The following is a 20,827-nucleotide window of genomic DNA, read 5'->3' on the forward strand; positions in this document are numbered from 1 at the left end:
ACAATGCCCAAAGCTGCCTGGGATTCAGAGTGATTCTCATATGTACAGTCTTGGAGGAGTGCGTATTCTTAACTGGCCTGGTAAACCTAAAAGGAGGTCTAAGTGACTGTAAAAGCCATGGACGTAGTAAAATTATCTTAAAGTTAAATAATATCAGTTTAATTATAATTTTAGTGGGTAAGAAATAGGACTGCAGATTAGCATAAGTAAAAAGTTACACATAATGGCAAAATTGATACAATATGTAGGCCTACAAGCTGCTTTTGGTTAATGAACACTTACAGGACTAAATATTACACAGATGAGGTTGTCAAAACACATTTACAACTCAATGGAACCCCTGAACTAAAGAATAAGTAACACAGTAGGAGTATAGGAACATATTTATTCCAATTTAAAACATTTAAAGGAGAAGGCTATGAAAATCATTTTCATGTTGAATGAGGTTCAGGCAACAGTGGTTGAAATGAAACATACAAAAAGAGAAATATGGCTAAAATACTGTAAATTAATAACGATTAGGACCCTTCATGAGGGTGCTGCAGGAATACAGTACCTAATCCACCCACAAGTCCCAACCTGACAAAGACATGCAATTAAAATGACAAGAAAAACAGCAGTTCATTATTAATCTGAGATATAGAATAAATTGTCCTTAATCATATATCTAGTGTTTGTTTTAAAAATTGGACCATGAAATTCACCGGTCCTCTGATTTTTCACAACATTGGCACTTGTTAAAGTCTGGCTTTACAAAGAAAGGGGATTGGCACACTCATTGTACATAATTTACATTTGGTATAAGTAAAAAAAAAAAAAAGAAAAAGAAAAAAAAGGAAAAAAAATACATTACTTTCATTTTGTACACCACTACACAAAGTTTATTTTAACTCTTTTAAAAAAGTCATTTTAAGTGGTCCTAAATACACGTTAAGGTGTGTCAACCTTACACACAAATAGATGCAAAGATAGCTTCAATACCACTGTATAGTCCATCCCTCTAGTCAGAATGGATATCAAGCATAAGCAATAGCCATCAAAAGTGTACATATATACACACAAACGCGCGCGTGCACACACACCTCAGAGTACCGATGAGCGCACTTGAATGGACAACTAAGTCACATGAACACAGGCCCATTTTAGTGGCGCAGTTTCAGTGCCAGTGCAGTGGGAAGAATACACAGTCCAATCAAGTCAGGGCATGGAGAATGGCAAAAATGTAAACAATAGTCATATATATACTAGTAATCACAACCACAAGTGTGTTGGTCTTTCCAGTACCTTCACTTTAAATTCCTCAAGTATTGAGGCCGCTTCATTTGGAAAGAACAGTGGTTGGAAAGGCTTAAGTCATTGGCTTTTTGGTAGATTATCAAATACTGAATGCAATTGATTTGCTGCTAAAAAAAGTCTTGAAAACACAGGATGAAAATAAAAATTATTTAAGTACCCATTATAGAGAACGCCACTTGCATGACCAATAAGGATAAGCAAATAAATTAGGAACTTATGAATTTTGATTGGAAAACTTTCATCCATGTTTAATCAAGTGAGCCTTTGCAATGTTGGTGCAAAGCCAACGGGAATCAACCCATAGAAACTACAGCATCTATCCAAGAAAAGTATACAAAATGTTCCAACAGGCTGCTAGAACCCCAAGAGTGATCTGTACATTTAAATTAAGCCATTCTCCTTGTCAAAAGGCAAACAGAGAGGTCAAAGTGAACAATGACAGCCACTAGACTTGTAGGAATGTGATAAAGAAAAACTGGACTGCTGTATTCCTCCCTCACTGAACTTCCAGCCATCATTCTAATACACCACACACACATTTCAAACCATCTTCATTAATTGCACCTTGATTTCTCCATGGTACCCACAGAGTCCTTTTACTCCATACCAAATCTGCTAGTAATAGCCCTTTTGATGAAAGTTATGAAAACTTACCTGAATTACATTGTGAAGACAAAAAATAGCAATCTATCACCTATCATCTTTCAACTTAATGGAATATTTAACAACCAGGCAAGAGACACGATATGGGATTGGTACCAACAGCTATCACATGTCCTTAAAATTACAAAAATGCAAGCCTCCTTTAAACAGTAAATATTTAACCACCAAGTTTTTTTTTGTCATATTTTTTCCTATTTGCATAAAGCACATACCTGAAATGAAAACAGGTGTTTCCATTATCAAGCAGTTGGAAAAGAACAGCAACAACTAAATATATGAAGTATAATTAGAAAGATAGAACCATTGTTCTTAAAATAGTTTTGATAATTTACAGCAGTATAAAATCACTTCCCGTTTCTAGATTGGAAAAACTTTGGGGTGTAACTCGGGAGAAAGTGTAAATTATTGTATCAACAACACAGAGATCTGATTGATAAATTAGACATACAATTACAAACAATTTACCCTTTTGCTAAAGCACTATAAAATAATGTCCGGATAATATGGCAATCCAGAAATTAGAGCGATCAACCAGTGACTTGGCAGAAGTATTATAATTTGAACTAGGTATTGCACTGTACGCATCTGTTCATCTCATTCACGTTTTGCACAGGAAGATTAAAGTTACCATCAGTGAGAACATCACAGTACTAATACTCGTGATTCAGACAAAAGAGATGCCATACAAACTGTTAATAACATCCAACAAAATAAAACACCTCCTTTTGGCAATTCAAAGCCTGAATTCAGCACGTATGCAAAACACTATAGCAGATTCTGGCAATCTTATTTACAGATTTTTTCTTTTTTTCTTTAATTTTGGCAATGTTAGAAAACATGACAGGTGAGATCAAATACTTTTGTGTCAGTCTCAACCTGTTTTGTCAGTGTGGGTACTCAATGATCATTTTTATGAAAGCAGAAGGTGTAGATTGGGGCTATTCTATTTTAGAGACCCCAGGTACTTTCTTGCAAACTTGCTTAGTTTATGGAATAAAAAAAAATAAATTTGAAACTAATTTGTGAAATTATAAGTAATATAAAACTGTACTCTGTATAGGCTTATACCGCACCAAAAGAATGGAAAATTATTTACATTCAACACATTGTGAGGAATTGACCAATTGCTCATGGGTTCATGTTTTAAATCAAATGCACAACTAAAGATTCAGAAACAAACCCCTGCGAGATCTGAAGATACTTCAATCCTAATAACATGAATATATGAGCATGGGTCAGATGTAGCTTGGCATTTGCTCCTGCTGTAGTGTACGTCATGAGTGGCAAAAGAAAAGTAAGGAAGTGAGCCCTTTTTGAAGAGTCAAACAAGAGGAGGCCCCTTACCCATCCGAAACACTCAAGGAGGGGTGAATAACTAGTATTTAGTGAAGATTAAGCCTCATTTGGGATGAGGGAATGTCAAGATCTGAACAGATTTATGTGCAAGAAAAGCAGTTCATTTAACCACACAAAACCATTGTTTAAAAAGTGGCCAATCCAACAACTTAGGAGATCAGTGAACTACTGAAGCCGCTCTTTAAAGACAAATGTGTCTCTGTTGGAGTTTCATGCAGATGATTATGTTAAGAAAGAAACTGCATTTAGTGGGGCTGCAGGACTCTTGCTTGTTCTCTTCTTGTTTCCTTCCCATTCTTTTTAAACCAAGTTATATTCTTTGAGATTGAGCTGCAGGATGGTGTCTTTGACAGCTGCAAAGACAAACCGGATGTTCTCGGTGTCAGTAGCACATGTGAAATGGGAATAAATGATCTTGTCACTATCTGGGTTCAAGTCCACAAACATCTTCAGGATGAACTCCCGGCCTGCTTGGGCATCCCTCTGTGGACCTACAAAAATACAAACATATGTTTAATCGAATTTCAGAACCTATTTTTAACCATTTTTATTCTATATGATTAATAACAGTTCTTATTTGCATTCAATTTTTAACTGTTAATACATAAAACATGTTCTAAATAGTCATACTTTTCACATACTTTATAAAGAAAATTTTTATATTAATCTGGCTACAAATTAAGCATGCACATTGTACTTCATAATGAATTTGTGTGGCATTTCATGCACACTGCATGATCAAATGACAGGTTTAGTGTGGTCCAGGGCCTTTATTGTTGCTTGCTGGTATAACTGGCTCTTATGGTGACATGTACAAGCTTGTAGGAGAACAGCATATAGCCTTGAGTGCTCTGTAAAGTGTATTAGGTTAAAACAGACCATACAACCAATTTACATTAATTCAAGTACTGCACTAATATTTGTATAAAGAGACAAGCAGTTCATCAATATGCCCATGGGGTGTCGCTAAACATTCAAATGATGGACCAAACCAATATGTGAGACCAAATCCAACTGTCTTTTGTACCCCTACCCCTTAACCCTAGCCTTCCTCTTCAAAATAAGGGTTAAGGGGTACGACTTAAAACACAGCACTTGGGACGGCCCTCTGCTTATATTTCCATTTCCATTTATAAGAAGCCAAGAGCTATATGGTGTCATTTATGAATATATCTAATTAGGCTTTTATGGTAATCCTAACATATAATAACAATATTTATATGTATATTATATTACAATAAAATATATTATAATATATAGGGCCTACTATATTTAGTAAATATTTCGTTATTTAATATGGCCTATATGATATATTTTGTAAGCTCAATGTGAATACATGATTAGGCCTACAGTTGTAACAATAATGATGCTTGTGGACTTATGCTAATGTTGTTTTAGGCTTCTTGTACTTAGTTAAAAGGCACTAAAAAAGACAAAATACCACACAACAAACTATAGCAAATTCTAATCTATATTGTACATTTCCATATCAATTCATCTCTGTCCAACCACTGCTGTTCTCGACTCGCTCACTTTAGAGTCTCATTGAACTCGGACAGCAATGGTGCAAGTGGGCTTCACGTTGACAGACTCTTACCCAGACTGCTGCTCCCCCCAAGAATAGCATTTCCTTGTTTCTTGAGACTTCTCCTACTCTTCGGCTTGAAGTTTGCATCTGAATTTGCTCCATTTGAAGAGGGCACAGCCTTCGCCTTAGCACTAGCCCTTGCTGCTAAAGAGGATACCTCTGTCTCTCGTGAACATGCAAAATTAAGGGCTAAGGCAAAGGGCTAAAGGGTTATAATTGGGATTGGGCTTTGAGCTACTCTGTGTATATTAAATGAAGTGAAATTAATTAATGAAATATAAGATAAAAAGAAAAAAAAAATCACCATCAAACTCTGGGAAGTAGTCAACAAGGTGAGAATACATAATCTTCTCCTCTAGAAGGTCTTTCTTGTTGAGGAAAAGGATGACGGAGGAGTTCTGAAACCAGGGATATGTGATGATGGTCCTGAACAAAGCTTTACTCTCCTCCATACGATTCTGAGAAGACAACAGAGAACACCAGCTTAGCTTTAAAAAGGATTGAACAGTTATTTGTGTTCAATCAAATCAACATTCAAATGATTTATAAACGGAGCTCCACTGAAAAACTAATGCATCAGTTTCCTCTGTGTACTGATCCTATCCTAATTGTCTTTGCACAAAGAGGTAGATACCAGTCATGTTGAAACAATCCAAGTCAGATGGTACTTGGATGTGAAGGGTTTGAGAACCACTAAGATAATATTTGGCTTTCCGGTAACCACCAGGTGTAAACCTAAACTACTATATTAGGCCTAAAGTAGGGCTAAACATGGTATAAAAAGAACTAGGTTTAAATGAGACTAAACCATAAGTTAGTTAAGCTAGGAGTGGGATTTAATACGTTTTTCTTCTCCCCACTCCTTTTCGAGCTTAAATACAAACAAATTTGTGAAATGTGCTTTAAATGTACCTGATACATGTGCTTGAAATAAATGAAAATGATTTAAAGATACATCTGTTGTTTTTGGTTAATCACTATTTAGAACTTTTTCAAATACTTAAACTGCAGAGGACCAGAGGCAACCTGCCTACTACACGTGGTACCACAGCAAACACTGATCACTGATCCAAGTAACAACAAGAACTCATTTGCAAACATAATATCCCGGCTTCATGGGGACATTTTTGAATACATTTTGCCAACAAATGGTCAGCAGTCAATTGATTTGATTTGTTTGTATTGTGATTTTAATGTCTTTCTTATTCTGTAAAGCAATTTGAAATATGTTGTGTACAAATTGTGCTACACAAATAATCTTGCCCTGCCTTGCCTAAATTCATTAATGTTACGTGTCTCTTGTTGACCCTCTTGTGGAAACATTGCTACAGGCATACCAAATACTAGTGTGATTGTAAACTACATGTGGATGCACTTTTTAAGATGAGCCTTTAGTGCCTTGTTGGTTTCTAGGAAGAAATGTGTAATAAAGAAATGGTTATCACAAGAAAGGTCCATTTTGACAACATGGTGGGAAATAACATAAGACATTTATAAAAATGGAAGAGATGACAGTATTTGTAAATGAAAAACAAGGTTGATTTGTGTCTTGTTGGAAAAAGTGGATTGAATATACGCATCTAAAAACGAGTGAGAGAAGGATGGAGCGGGAGATTGACAGGCGGATCGGTGCAGCGTCTGCAGTGATGCGATCGCTGTATCGGTCCGTTGTGGTAAAGAAGGAGCTGAGCCAGAAGGCGAAGCTCTCGATTTACCGGTCAATCTACGTTCCTACCCTCACCTATGGTCATGAGCTCTGGGTAATGACCGAAAGGACAAGATCGCGGATACAAGTGGCTGAAATGGGCTTCCTCCGCAGAGTGGCCGGGCGCACCCTTAGGGATAGGGTGAGGAGCTCGGTCACACGGGAGGAGCTCAGAGTAGAGCCGCTGCTCCTACACGTTGAGAGGAACCAGCTGAGGTGGCTCGGGCATCTGCTCAGGATGCCTCCTGGACGCCTCCCTAGGGAGGTGTTCTGGGCATGTCCCACCGGGAGGAGGCCCCGGGGAAGACCCAGGACACGCTGGAGGGACTATGTCTCTCGGCTGGCCTGGGAACACCTTGGGATCCCACCGGAGGAGCTGGAGGACGTGTCCGGGGTGAGGGAAGTCTGGGAGTCCCTGCTTAGACTGCTGCCCCCGCGACCCGGCCCCGGATAAGCGGAAGAAAATGGATGGATGGATGGAAGTAAATAGATAAATCAAGTACAATTGTAGTCACTCCCTTTTGTTCCGTCTGTGTTGTGTATTCTATGTTGAAATGATGGCGATGGCAATGTACATTAAGATGGAGAAACACTAGTGAGTCATTGTAAAATGTTAATATTAACATGTTCTTTTTTTCAATTATTTATAAGTTTTGAGTATATCCTTTATAATAAAAATATTGCCCACCCATCCATTTCCTTCAGCTTATCGGGGGCCGGGTCGTGGGGGCAGCAGTCAGAGCAGGGGCTCTCAGACTTCCCTCACCCCGGACACGTCCCCTCACCCCGGACACGTCCCCTCACCCCGGACAAGTCCCCTCACCCCGGACACGTCCCCTCACCCCGGACACGTCCCCTCACCCCGGACACGTCCCCTCACCCCGGACACGTCCCCTCACCCCGGACACGTCCCCTCACCCCGGACACGTCCCCTCACCCCTCACCCCGGACACGTCCCCTCACCCCTCACCCCGGACACGTCCCCTCACCCCTCACCCCGGACACGTCCCCTCACCCCTCACCCCGGACACGTCCCCTCACCCCTCACCCCGGACACGTCCCCTCACCCCTCACCCCGGACACGTCCCCTCACCCCTCACCCCGGACACGTCCCCTCACCCCTCACCCCGGACACAAATATATTGTACACGTCAAAAAAAGGTGATATTTCTGCATGTGTGTGGGTAATTTTATAGCAATAACACATTTGTATGATGCTTAAACCTCAATTTATAACTTTAAAGACAAATTTTCTGTTGGACTGACATATAGTTTGAACACTCCAAAATATTAAGACATTTTGTCAAAATCACCAACCCATAATGTAACCAAAACTTAATGCACCATATTCCAGATACACTTGGAGTTAATGTAGCTCCATGTATGAGGCCAGAGAAAAGCAGTGCACATGGGAGCATGGGATGATGAAATTACCTTCATTAGCACTAATTTTATCTGAACAGTCAGGAGCAGGAAAATAAATAACATAGATAAACAGGCCTCTGACAATATCACCAAATCATGTGTACAGATTTTAATAATTGAACTGTATATTGTGTTTGGAATGTAACATGGTTCAATAAATGGATGAACTGAACTCACCTCATTGTCTGATTCAACAAGGACCTGATCGTACTCGCTTAGGGCGACAAGGAACATGATGGATGTAACATTCTCAAAGCAGTGGATCCACTTCCTCCGCTCTGACCTCTGACCTCCGACATCCACCATCCTGTTTAGGCATGAAGCAACAGGATGCAAGGATAAAGTAAGAAAGAAAAATCAGCACTTATTGGTCCAATGTATTCTGACAAAACAGTATTTAAACACAAATTATAGAGTTATTTAATGTGGAGTGTAAACGCAAATGTCCCAACATCCCACATACAACAGTGAATGGAAATAAGCAAACAATGCCACTGCAGTGTAGAAATGACACATAAAAGCACATAGAAGACTACGATTTTTGCCCATCCACAAGCAGATGCAAGAGATTACATGCAGGTGAGATCAAATAGTCAGGATGACTAAATATTGAATAAAAGGAAATGCTTGACTTGAATTCAACTCATCACAATAAAATATACTAAAAATGCAGTAAATAAAAAGTTAAAAAGGCACAGTAAAAATTGAATTTAAATAGAATTGTGATAAACTTGATCACAGATCACAATCATTGGCCCAGGGCTTTTTAAAATCGACAGATCATTTTATGACTTAGTTAATATCATTCAAAACTTTGATGACAAGGTGTGCCAGTGGGTCCCAAAAGGATGATGGCATTGATGAATGGACTCCACCAGAAGATGCAGCTGAAAATAAAACTCACTTCACATTAGATGACCTCCTTTTCTCCCTCTAGCAAAAAACACTGACCTACTTAGCATGATTGGCTTGCCTATGCTGGATAAGGCAAGTAAAATGACATTTTCTGGAACTTCAAAAGCCAATTAAAGGAAAAGGGAAGCAAGCCTAATAGAGGTGTTGTCTATGAATGGCTTCCTTGTTGACATGTCTGTCAACCAAAAGCAAAAGCACAGAGGGAACACAATTAATAGTGGTTTGTAGATGCTGTCTTCTTAAATGGCTGTATTTACATGTCTTTAAATTTAAAATATATCAAAATAAAAAGATAACATAAAGCATTATTCCAACTTCATGCTTTATAATCCAATTTACCCAATACAAGAGAATACCTTATTTATATCTGAGAATCACTAATGCTGCTGGGAACCTCTTCAGCACCATCTCACTGCAAGCATTGAGTTATTTCTAGCTTAGCTAGGCGTAGGAGGGAGCTGACATGATGGTTTCCTATCGATTTGCACACTTCTGTAATCACTCCTATTCCCTGGCTTGATCTGTAGTTCTCCCTCTTTTCCAGTGAGGGAAAGAGGAGCTATGGAGTCATTGTGCAATCTAATGTACCTGTGGACGACTTAAAAATGCAATAATATTTTTAATTAAATTAAATTTGGCTCTTAAGTTTATGATGTTAACAGTGCCACAGATTACATACAGACAATGATATAACAAATGAAGGGTGGGTAACAAGAACAGGTAACAAACAGTTATAAAGGTCTGGGTCAGACAAAACAAATCTAGTTCTACCTGAAAATGATGCTTTGCAAGTCGAAAGGGTATTCTATAATCCCAGTGGTTGGGATTCGAACTCTAAGAACATCCTGTTGGGTTGGTAGATAGCACGGGTCAGCAATGCGATCCAGATCACTTAGATAGCTGGAGGAAGAAAGGACAAAAGAGGAAGGACAGAGAGAGTGAAGCATACCAGCAGATACACAACACACCGTCTACAAAAGCAAGTGGTCAGTCCAGATGCAGAGCAGTGGAGAGGATCGGCCAACAGTCATGTACCATCACCTTTTCAGAAATGTGGCGGCATCACTGATGGGGGCTCTCAGATACCTTTATCACATTGTTCATTGGTCTTGTGGCTTTATTCTTCTTCAGTACAATAACATTTCACTCAGTTTTCATATTACCGTTTTAAAATGGGAATCTGTTTGGTTTGTGAGAGCGTACCATCAGAGATGTGTTAGAGTGCCGAGCCCAGCTGTGAAGCGGAGTGGACTGAGATATTAGCGTCACCCACTGGCTGACCAACTGTCATGCAGCTACTTAGCCACTGGCATGGGCGGCATTTGACACCAGTACCTGAAGATTATATTCTCCAGGTCAAAAGGGTACTCAATGATGCCGGTGGTAGGGACTCGAACCCGCAGCACATCCTGCTGAGTAGGCACATAGCCTGGTGTGGCTATTCGTTCTAAATCAGTAAGGTAGCTGTGGAGGGGGAGCAATATATGACACAGATACACATGGGAAAATGCCTAGCCACAAGGCTATGAACAAGCCATGCTAATGTACAGTAAAAACTACAAAAACTACTACTTGAATCTATTTGTACGCTAATTGTATTGCTTTTATCAATACAAACCTCAGTGCTGCAAGGTAAAAGAAGTCCACACATGAATACAAGCAGTCTATGCAACTTTCAGTGATGTAATGCCCCCTTCTTGTATTCAGTCTACATGCACCAATAGCACAGGCTGCACACTTACTATTTGGTGGAGTCGGAGAGCTGGTACTCTCTCCTGCGGTCATATGCCTCCTGGATGCCAGGGTCAGACCACAGCATCTTTATCGCCCCGACGTACGGCTGATCAAAGGACGACACCTTCTCCACATCAACCTCGCGCACAAGCAGAGCATTATTCTAGGAGCAAGCATGAACAGAAACCATTAGAAAAGCAAGATAGAGATTAGAAATAACTTAAAGGCAATACACACCTTGTTCTGTTCATACTTAAAAGGTATCTTTAGTGTCTCGGTGGCCCGGATCATGGCCTGCATGGAGGTGAAGATGTTCTGGTAAACTAGCTTGGTGAAGCCCTTCTTATCCTCATCTGTGTAACCAGAACCATGAATAATTCGCATCTGCTTTATGAAGGTACTCTTGCCGCTTTCGCCAGTACCTGAAAGCAATGAAGCCAAACTCAATATCAGTTTAATTTGCCAATAAAGTAAACTGATACCATGCACAATACACTACAGCTATAACATGACTCCAGAAGGTCAGAATGAAAGCTAATAACATGCAAGATTTCATAGTTTCAGTCTAGCCTTTGATGTACACAAATATATTCTCATTCTTGGCTTAGCTTAAAATTTTTTTCTCACATGGGGTGGTTGAACAAAACGATCCCTCAAGTCTGCATTCAAAAGCCTTAACAGTGCTGTGTGGGTTACATACTTAAGAGATGCCACATTTAGAGAGGTCTCAGTAGTTGATTTATTTCGTTGACTATAAAACAAGTTAAGTGAAAGAGCACAGCTTTTCATGTACTTTACAGGCATCTTTTTAATCAACATTAAGTCAGCAACAGGCAGTTTATGAGTCAGAATTTGGAAAAAACACTAGCGATAACTTTCATGTCATTATGAAACATTTTCACTACTATTACTAGGACTATAAGGGAAATGTTTGACACATCCATAGGTCATGGAATTTATTTAGGCTTTACAATATGCAACCATCCTTTACAGTTACAGATGTATCATGTTTTAAAGGCACTGTAAACAGCCTACAACCTGACTGGTTTAAAAAGGTACTACAATCACAGCTGATCCCCAGTTGCTAGTGCCATAACCAACATATAGAGGACCCATGAGTTTTTTTTCTCATTCTCAGTATATGGACAAGCCTTGTCTCAAGTGAAAGCCCAGAACCTCCAGAGTTCACTCACTGAGGTGCAGAGGTTAGCACTGCTTAATGACTACCTGCAGGTGCTGTGGTTTAGGTAGTCAGGATTTAGATCAGAGATGGTTTAAACCAACTGGATTTCAAACGGTCAGAATGACAGACTCATTCTGCTTTCTGATTGAATAATCATCTTGAGAACCAAAACACCAAATAATAACAAACCACTACACAATCATGTCCAATGTTTTTTGTAATTATGAATAAATAAGCATTAAAATTGTTTCATTAAAAGCTATATTTGATTTTAACATGTTTACCTTGTATCAGGGGACACAGAAAAAGTCATGTTAGTAAAATTTAGAATCTTACAAAGGAAGGGCACTAAGAAGAGGTCTGTGCAAAAGAAGTGGACTTTTCTTTTTAGGGTGTCTTTTACTCAAGGGCAAAGTCAAGTGTACAGTGCCAGACGCTCTGCTTTAGTGTCCAATGAGAGCAGATCTTTGACTGTGGGGAGCAGGTCAGGCTACACTGGAGTTTCCCCTTCAGACTGGCCACATCTTTGAGAGGGAGACATAAATAGCCATTGTAAAGACACAGCAGTGTGGAGTTAACTTTCTCACTGACTGCACAGCCAAACAGGGGAGGGCTGTTAACAGGATGTAAAAGGCAGACTGGGCAAAGTAGTAGGCAATACATTTGACCTCATGTGCAGAAATAAAAGAGCGGCCTAATGCCTGATGATGTGTACATTATTCATTTGCATTTCAATTTGACAGGCTTACTGCAGTGCAGAGTCATGTCTTGCAGGCATGATTAGCTCAAATCAACAGATCCCATTGTTCCCCTGCCTAACTGGAAAACCCAGCACAAGCCACTGTACATTGACTGAAGCGACTCCGGAGGGTAATGCTTGTTCCCATGGCAACTTGAGCAATGGACACATAAAAACATGGCAGAAAACAGCAGCTGAAAGGCAGTCCCTGCAGACACAAACTTCAGCTCCCATGCCTCGATTTGACCAGTGCTTGCTGTGGGAATTCACCACTAGACCTGTCACGATAACACATTTTTAAGTACGATACATTGTTGAAGAAAATATAGACAATAAACGATAACGTTTAAAGTAATTTATGTCACGGACACAATAACCCTAAAATAGAATTATCACCAAAAATATTCTAAATGTATAATACAGTTAAAACACTAAAACTGCAATAAAATTGTAGAATTTTAACACTTTATTTTGTATCTATAATGAGTCATAGAAGTTATGTATTCAACCCTTCACAGCTCAAATAGAAAAATAGCACAAAATTAACCCACTAGTGCAAAAAAGTATCATACATTGAACAAAAACTCGATACAGGCCTACTCATGCCAACCAATCACATTCACATGTCATTATATTGTCATGTCATTATATTCTTGTAGCACAATTGCAAGAAGTTGATTAATCAGTTGTTTCTTTGTTAACCATATTTTGTATTAGTTCACATTTATATGGATCACTGCAAAAGGAGAATACAGTTTAATCTATCTTTTCACTTACCGGTATAAAGATGCCGTTTACTCGTTTACTTATTTATGCTGCTCCCCCTTTTAATCAATTAACAGGGCATGTCTGTAGTTGACCACAGCCCTAGTGTGTACATTCTGGATGCATAGTTTAACACAAAGTCTATGCAATGGGACTGTTTACACAAGGAGTGATACAAGCAATAGATGGGAATTATATGACAGTGTGTCATAAATGCAAACAGGATGCTATGGGCACACATGATGATTGTACTGATATTGTACTGGAAAGAAAGCAGTTTGAGCCTAAAGCAATTAGGCATAAGACTTTTGACAAATGACAGTTTGGTAGTTTGGTGAATAAACGTACCAGAAGTTTCTTTTCACCATCTCACCCAGATATTTTTATTTTTTTTTTTTCAATTAACTCTGGGGTTACACATATTGTGAATGTAAAATTAAGCCTTGTTCCCACACATTTAATTTTCTTTTTTTCCCCCCCATGACCATTTACACTGTAGATTCTCACTGGTGGCATCAAAACTTTGAATGAACACACATGGAATTTAGTAAACAAAAAACAGATTTGTTTTTTGTTTTTTTTATATATTCTTCAAAATGGCCACCCTTTGCCTTGATCACTGTCATGCACACTCTTATTTCCTCTAATGAACCCTAACAAGGCACAAATGTGAAGTTAAAACCATTTCAAGTGTTCTGAACAACATTTTTTTTATTTGCTATATAATACCATTCATCTTAATACATTTAATGTCTTCAGTATGTATCTACAATGTTGGAAGTAGTAAACAAACAAAAAGTACTGAATGGGAAGGTGTGTTCAATCTTTTAACCAGTAGTGGATGAGCATAAATATGAGCGTGTACCATTATTCTGCTGTTTGCATTCACTTTTCCTGCATTTTCTTTACCTACCACAATGTGTTGAAAAGTCTGAAATCTATAACCAGGTACGGCATTGTCAACTTTCTGAATCAGTAGCAAAGTTAGTTTGAATTTGTGTTATCTGATGATGCATTATTATGATGACATGCACTTGTCTAGCCCCTATGCATTTCCATATATCTCAGATCTTAAAATATGATTAAAATGATGTATTTCCACTGATCAGTGGTTAGTTAATGTTAGTGTTGTGATGTGTAATGAGTAATAAAACTTAAGCATGAAATAAAATCAAATTTTACAATTAATGCTGATTATAGATGTTCCAATATAACTGAAGAGTATAAATAAGGACAAATTAAGCAAGAAGTTTAAATTTCTTCTCATAAAAAAGTTATAATGCCAAATTTTGACTTTGAGCTATGAGAAAACACATGTGTCAACAATAGATAAGTCACCTGCACAACTTAATGCAACAATTGGTGGATTGTCGCCAGCTCAGATATAATAAAATAAGTGAAGCCCACTTTACAACTGAAAATTTTGCAGAGGATAAACAAGTTGAACAGGCATTGACAGAGGTAGTGGGCCTTTTTTCACAGGGATGACTGCCACATAACTGCCGAAACTCTGGGTGTGTCAACATGAGTTTGCTCAAGCAACCGAGCCATCAGGCAAACACAGCACAACCACTGACACCTAGCTGCCTTGCCTTCATGCCCCCGTGTGAAACTACAGCGCTCCTCTTCTGTTTAGGAAAGCTCACAACAGTATTTTGTGCAAAGAATTAAGTCTGGTATTGTTGTATTGTTAAAATCAAATGACCAGGGTTCTTCAAGACCATCACTACAATAAATAAATAAATATGTGATCTAACAGAATCTGATAAAACTTTGTTGTTGCCAAAAATAACTTTTTGCTGCTGTACCCTTGCTTATTTGAGAATTTCCAAAAGGCTAATCTGTAATCACAAATGGAGTCTCCAATGTGCTCTGAGCTGGCAGATTTGTGAGATTTGAAACAGGATATTTTAGAGAAATAATCTCATGTCACGTGGGTGATGATTAGCATTGGAAACCTTGGCACAGAGTCAGTTTGAGCTGTTAGACATTCAGTGGTAGGAGGAAGGATAGAGGAGGCATCTGCCAGCTCTTCCTTCAGCTGCAGAAGAGAGCTGGAATAGCACAGGGCTGCCCTCTGTGATGCTGCTGCCCAAACATGCTCTCTTAAATCTTGTGTGTGGGCTGTTTGTCTCCAATGTCTGCAGTTTTGTTATTCCTACAAAGCCCGACCATGCTTGCTGTTTCCCTGGCAGCAGCAAACAGGGATCTAAATAAATATGGCCATACAGGACTCATCTGCCGGGCTAATGCGAAGTCTTAATAGGCGTAGGTAAATTTCATGCCAGAAACTACGTTGGGTGTTGCCAAAAAGCAAACACTCATTAACCCAGATACTAGCAACCTGTTTGAGCGGAGAGCACACTGACAGATGAAGACTGTTGTGTAGATATATAGTGTACATGGAGTCCAATTTCAATTTCACATTTGTGTAAATATCCTTTGACGCTCATTCAGATGTACACAGAAACACACAGAAGCCTTCGTCTCACTGATTAGCAACTTAAAATCAAAAAATAATTCAAAAATGTGTTTTTCAATTTGTTGCCTTTATTCCATAAAAAAAAAAAAAAGTAAGCAACAATTAAATTATTTTATTTGTAAAAAAATCGGCATTCAAAACATGGCTTGGAGACTGTGATCCATCAATTAATTTAGCTTTATTTTACTCAACCCAGAAGTTGTCTCTGTGAATTATTCGACTGACTATCAACCAGGGAGGGGGTGGGGAGATGCATCAGCGAGTTTAAATTTTAGGGAACAATAAAACGCAATTGCAGGTCAAACCCACTGCAACTTTTTATATATATGCGAGTTCAAAGAATGCACTTTAGAGTTGTAATCTTTAATAATCTTGATTAATTAATCAATTAATTACATTAATTGCACAGACCCACCAGGCAGTGAAAGCGTTCCCAGCATTGGGGTGCAACACTTCCTCAAGGGCCTGTTTCCAAGACTGCTGTGAGCCACAGGTGAGGAAGTGTGGCTGTGCGCAAGAGCAGTGTAGACTTGCATGTGGTCAGCTCTGGACAAAGAAGTCCGATCAGAAACTGGATAGGTTCTTGAATTGTGCTGTCAGTCCATCTGTCCCAGTTTAACGCAGGTATTATTAGTCCAGGACAAAGTTTAATGTTTACTTTTAGTTATTTAGTGTGTTTAATGTGCAAAAAATGGATGATTAGTCACGATTAATGACACCAGAACTAAACAACCGCGAAATCCTAATCAATTTTTAGTTTGATTTTTCATTTCATGAACTTATTCAGTGCCATTTAATACAAAAGCCCAATCTCATTCTCAAAAGTCCAAACTCTATTCCAACCCACATGCTTTTTTGAGGTTTTGCTGTGAATCTGCTCCAGCCCTGCTTGAAATCACTATTTTTTGCTCCTAAAATAGTAAGTAAATGTATGTATGTGTGTATGAATCCCTTTTCTCAATTTCAAGTCATTTTGCATATTCACTCCTTTGTACTCATAATCAAAGCAGGGTCAACTTGTCAGAAAGCAAAAGTAAGTTTTCACATTGCCCTTTATTTTTAAGCTAAGTTTTATAATTATACAGTGACCAGAAAAAAATCACAGCTATTGATCAACCTAGGGCTGGGCAATCAATCAAATTTATTTGATTAACACGTGTTTTTAATCATGGACAATGTGAAAAATCTCTAAATCAGGAAGTAGAGGTTTATTATGAAACAAGTTGACTTTTAATTTTTGACCCTGCTTTGATGAGTACAGGAGAGTGAATATATAAAATGGCATGAAACAGAGAACAAGAGGATTCTAGTAGATAGGCTATAAAATTGAAAATAACTCATTGACAGAAAATACTCAATTAGACAATTGGCAATGTAAATAAAGTTGTTCTAAATTTAAAACTGAAGTAAATTAGATTAAACATCGGTACAAATATTATATGATGAGAATTAAATGTAACGAGCTTCTCATCTGACTTTTTAAAAATCGATTCAAATCATCAAGTGTGCAAAAAAAAATTATAAAAGAAAAGTGTTGTTTCTTTGTTTTGTTTTTTTCCCCAACTATATCGTCCAACCATAGATTAACACAAACATCCCAAACAAATTTCCTGACCACATGCCCCAATAGTGATTGCAGCACAGTTGGAAAAGGTCTCACTCAGTTGTTTCACACATCATTTAATAACTAAAACAAAAATGTCTACTTTAGTGCCTACTACCCACAGTAGAAGTTAAATATTTTGCACACACTCTGGATTAGACAATGAGTCATTACAGGGTTATATGAAGGAAGAGAATTAGAGGTTACTTTTAGTCATAAAATAAATGACCTCAAAATTACATTGAGGCTTTCAAAAAGAATGCATGAATGCCATTGCATGAGAACATTCCAATACACTATCACATTTAATTTAAAGAATATAGTGTATTTTGTATTAATCTATAACATATGCAGATCTTTAACATCTTTAAAAAGGTTGGCTTTATGTGCTTTATGAAAAAAACTCCAGCCAAAACCAAGTCCAGGTGAAAAGAGGGTGGCCACGGTCATCCCATTCAACAGGTGTACTCTGAAGTTGAAACAGAAATCTACTATATTGACTGAGAAGATACTTCATACAGCACAAAGTAACTATAGTCATTTTGTTAATGCCAGCTCACAAATGTATGTTGTTAGTGGAACTCAATCAAATAAAGACACACATTTAATTACTTGTGACTTTCATTAGCAACAGCAGGAACTGGGCATTCTTCATCCTCTGACTTTCTCCCATGACGCATGAAAAAGCAAACTTCACAACCAATAGTAACACAGCTTCTCCCAGATTAACAAGCAACAAAGTCACTTACACCACACCACAGGAGGAGACACTGAGGTACCACAAAATGTGCCACACATAACCACATCTTTGACCCAATGATCTTCAGACTGTCTGCTTGTAACATTAACATCAGCCTTATCATAACGCCAAATGACTCAGAATACAACACCACTCACTACAAGTTACACAGCAAGTTAAATTGACTAGATTATCTTATTGGCAACTTTATTTTTCAGAGCCAGCCATCCACTAACATGCAATATATACAAGTTTTCTTGATTCAAAAGGATGAACCATTGGGTCCAAATTCAGTAAGTTGAGACAGAGAGAGCACGTTCCTTGTCAAACTAAAGCTAGATAGTGTACAGATGCTACTGGCTTCCCATGCTCAACTCAACATTGGGCAACTTTCTTTTGAGGTTTATATAGTGATGATAGTCTCCTGTATGCAAGTAGGGTATATTTTCAAGTAGCTAAATCTAAGTTCCATTTGGGTCCTGTTTATCCAGCGTCTGCAAATGCAGGATGAATGAAAGGATCTTATGAATGACCTGACATATTTACATATTACACGACGGAGTACGGTGATGACAACAATGCAAATTGCGGTTAGTGTTTTTGCATGAAATTCAGTAATTTTGCATGTATGACCCAACATCCACAACAAAATCAGTTAGAGGCTTGTGCCAAACAGTGCTGCGGTCTTACCCAGAAGCAGGAGCTTGAGCTCCCGTCTTGCATCCCTCTTGTCCCGCCGGAGCTGTTTCTCGATCTCTGCGTTGATTCGTTTGGACTCCTTCGCCTCCTCACTCAGGCAACAAGCCATCATGGAGTCTAAAGTCATCACCGCATGAGCTAAAGCCCGTTTGTCAAGGGGCGCACACTGGTCTCAAATCAATCAATTCCTTTGGACAAGCTACTTCAGCACTCCGTTGGATAAGACGGTTAGTTGGTGCAGAATCGGGCCTTATGCTGACTGCAGAACAGCCGTCAGTGGTCAAATATTTGACAAGCAGGTCGTATGTAAATCCACAGCCTACGGAGACGGGTGATTTACTCCACACTATCTGAAGTGCAAAAACTGAATAATGCGATCTACAGTTGGGGTGATGCGATTTAAGATTGCTTAGCTGGCAGGCTAAGCAGGGCTAGCGCAGAAACTGACTAACGTGAGGACAAGCTGCTGATGTCCACTGTGCCAGCGTCTATAGTTCTTACTGAATGGACACAATTCACTGCTGAAAATCCAAAAAGGTTGTTTCTTTTTCGACTACCCCCTTCGGTCCCAAAGGCAGTGGGGCTCTACGTGCTGTCGCTGCCTCATTTGTATTAGCCCTCTGCTGGTAGCCCGGCCGAGTCCTGGCTTAGCCGCCCTGAATCCAACTGTATACGCCCGCGCAGTCACAATGAGTGCCCGTGCAACAGGGCATTTACAGAAGACATAGCATCGATACTGACTTGAAATAGGAACATCGATGGCCACAAAACATCCAGTGGTGAAACAATATAACCGCAATGAAAAAAGGAGCGGAGCAGCAGCCAGTCGGATCGTCCTGTGAGCTAAATGGGAAGGCTAATTGTTAGCTAGCTAGCTCAGCTAGCCATCCTTGGAATTGCAGCCTAGTGGCTAGGAAACTGAAAGTCGAGCTTGACAGATGTTTTCCATTGCACAAAACGGATGATCTCCAAAATGCTCAGTGGGTATAAAATGTCTAAGACGCAAGTTTTACACGCAGTCAATTGAGCCCATTTAGTCCGTGCATTCTATCACTCCTGGTATTTTTCTTGGTGCTGTTGGACGCTCCTCGTCTCCCACTACTTAGCTCCGGTGTGGTGGCGCTGTTGCTGACGTCGCATGGAATAAGATTGATTGACGTTTGTGAAGCAAATGAAAGTCCACCTTGAGTGAGTTATGGGCGGGGCTTGTGTAAATGGATACATTTCCAAGTTTGCTTGAGAGGAAGGAGGCGGGTCGGTGACAGCAGCTGACATTTGACTGAGCAGGCAACGCCCATCTGTCAAAAAAATGTGCACATCCCACACGTCCTGTTCTCAGCCCTCAAACCCCAGACTCCAACCTGATGCTCGGTTTGTTTTATAGCGTATGCAATAGGCATACAGTCTAGCACATGCCTTCCTTACTTTGGCTAAATACAACATCAAATACTGAATGCCTAACTATGGAGCATTCAGGCAAAGCAATAATAGCTCCCTGAGACAGGCCCACTATCCAAAGTGGTCCGTGGGGCAATGCGGTCCAAATGATTATGGGTAGTAGCCGCATTTTACAGCAAATCCAGGCAACTCTACCATCACCTCAAAAACATCACATTGCATTGTGACACAGGTAAATTGATCCATGTGAATGGCTCATAGAGCCCTGGTCTGCTGCCCTCTGCTTCAAATGGGCCCATGTTTCAATATGCGTCTCATGGTCAAAAATGTTTGGACGCCTTGAGACAAACAGCGCGGACCCTCCACCAGAATTTAACCACATTGCTCTAATGATGGGGGATTTTCTACAACTTACTACGGAGTGTGCGGACCTGAATGTATGTAGCCACAAAGGAAAAGCTCCCCATGAAATGACCGTGAAATCATTCTGTTATGTACGACAACCTAGAAGACAAAATTAAAGTAACATTTTAACTA

The 20,827-nt window shown here is 39.2% G+C and overlaps 1 protein-coding gene across 2 annotated transcripts; it reads right to left on the reverse strand.

Annotated features, from left to right (window-relative positions):
• Positions 1-371: 371 nt before the first annotated feature.
• On the reverse strand, positions 372-20,027 carry LOC117369647 (guanine nucleotide-binding protein subunit alpha-11). Of its 2 annotated transcripts, none has more exons than XM_033964951.2 (7): positions 18,884-20,027; positions 10,920-11,104; positions 10,691-10,845; positions 10,284-10,412; positions 8,211-8,340; positions 5,208-5,361; positions 372-3,806 (listed from the first exon to the last, which is right to left on the reverse strand). In XM_033964951.2, exons 1-7 carry the CDS (start codon positions 19,017-19,019, stop codon positions 3,616-3,618), a joined length of 1,080 nt encoding a protein of 359 aa, XP_033820842.1. In that variant the 5' UTR covers positions 19,020-20,027; the 3' UTR covers positions 372-3,615. The 2 variants fall into 2 exon arrangements, with proteins under 2 accessions (XP_033820842.1, XP_033820841.1); XM_033964950.2 differs by lacking the exon at positions 10,284-10,412 and adding an exon at positions 9,720-9,848 and having other exon boundaries at positions 18,884-20,023.
• Positions 20,028-20,827: the final 800 nt, after the last annotated feature.

Source organism: Periophthalmus magnuspinnatus, chromosome 4, assembly GCF_009829125.3.
Source record: "Periophthalmus magnuspinnatus isolate fPerMag1 chromosome 4, fPerMag1.2.pri, whole genome shotgun sequence".
NCBI classification, from domain to species: domain Eukaryota; kingdom Metazoa; phylum Chordata; class Actinopteri; order Gobiiformes; family Gobiidae; genus Periophthalmus; species Periophthalmus magnuspinnatus.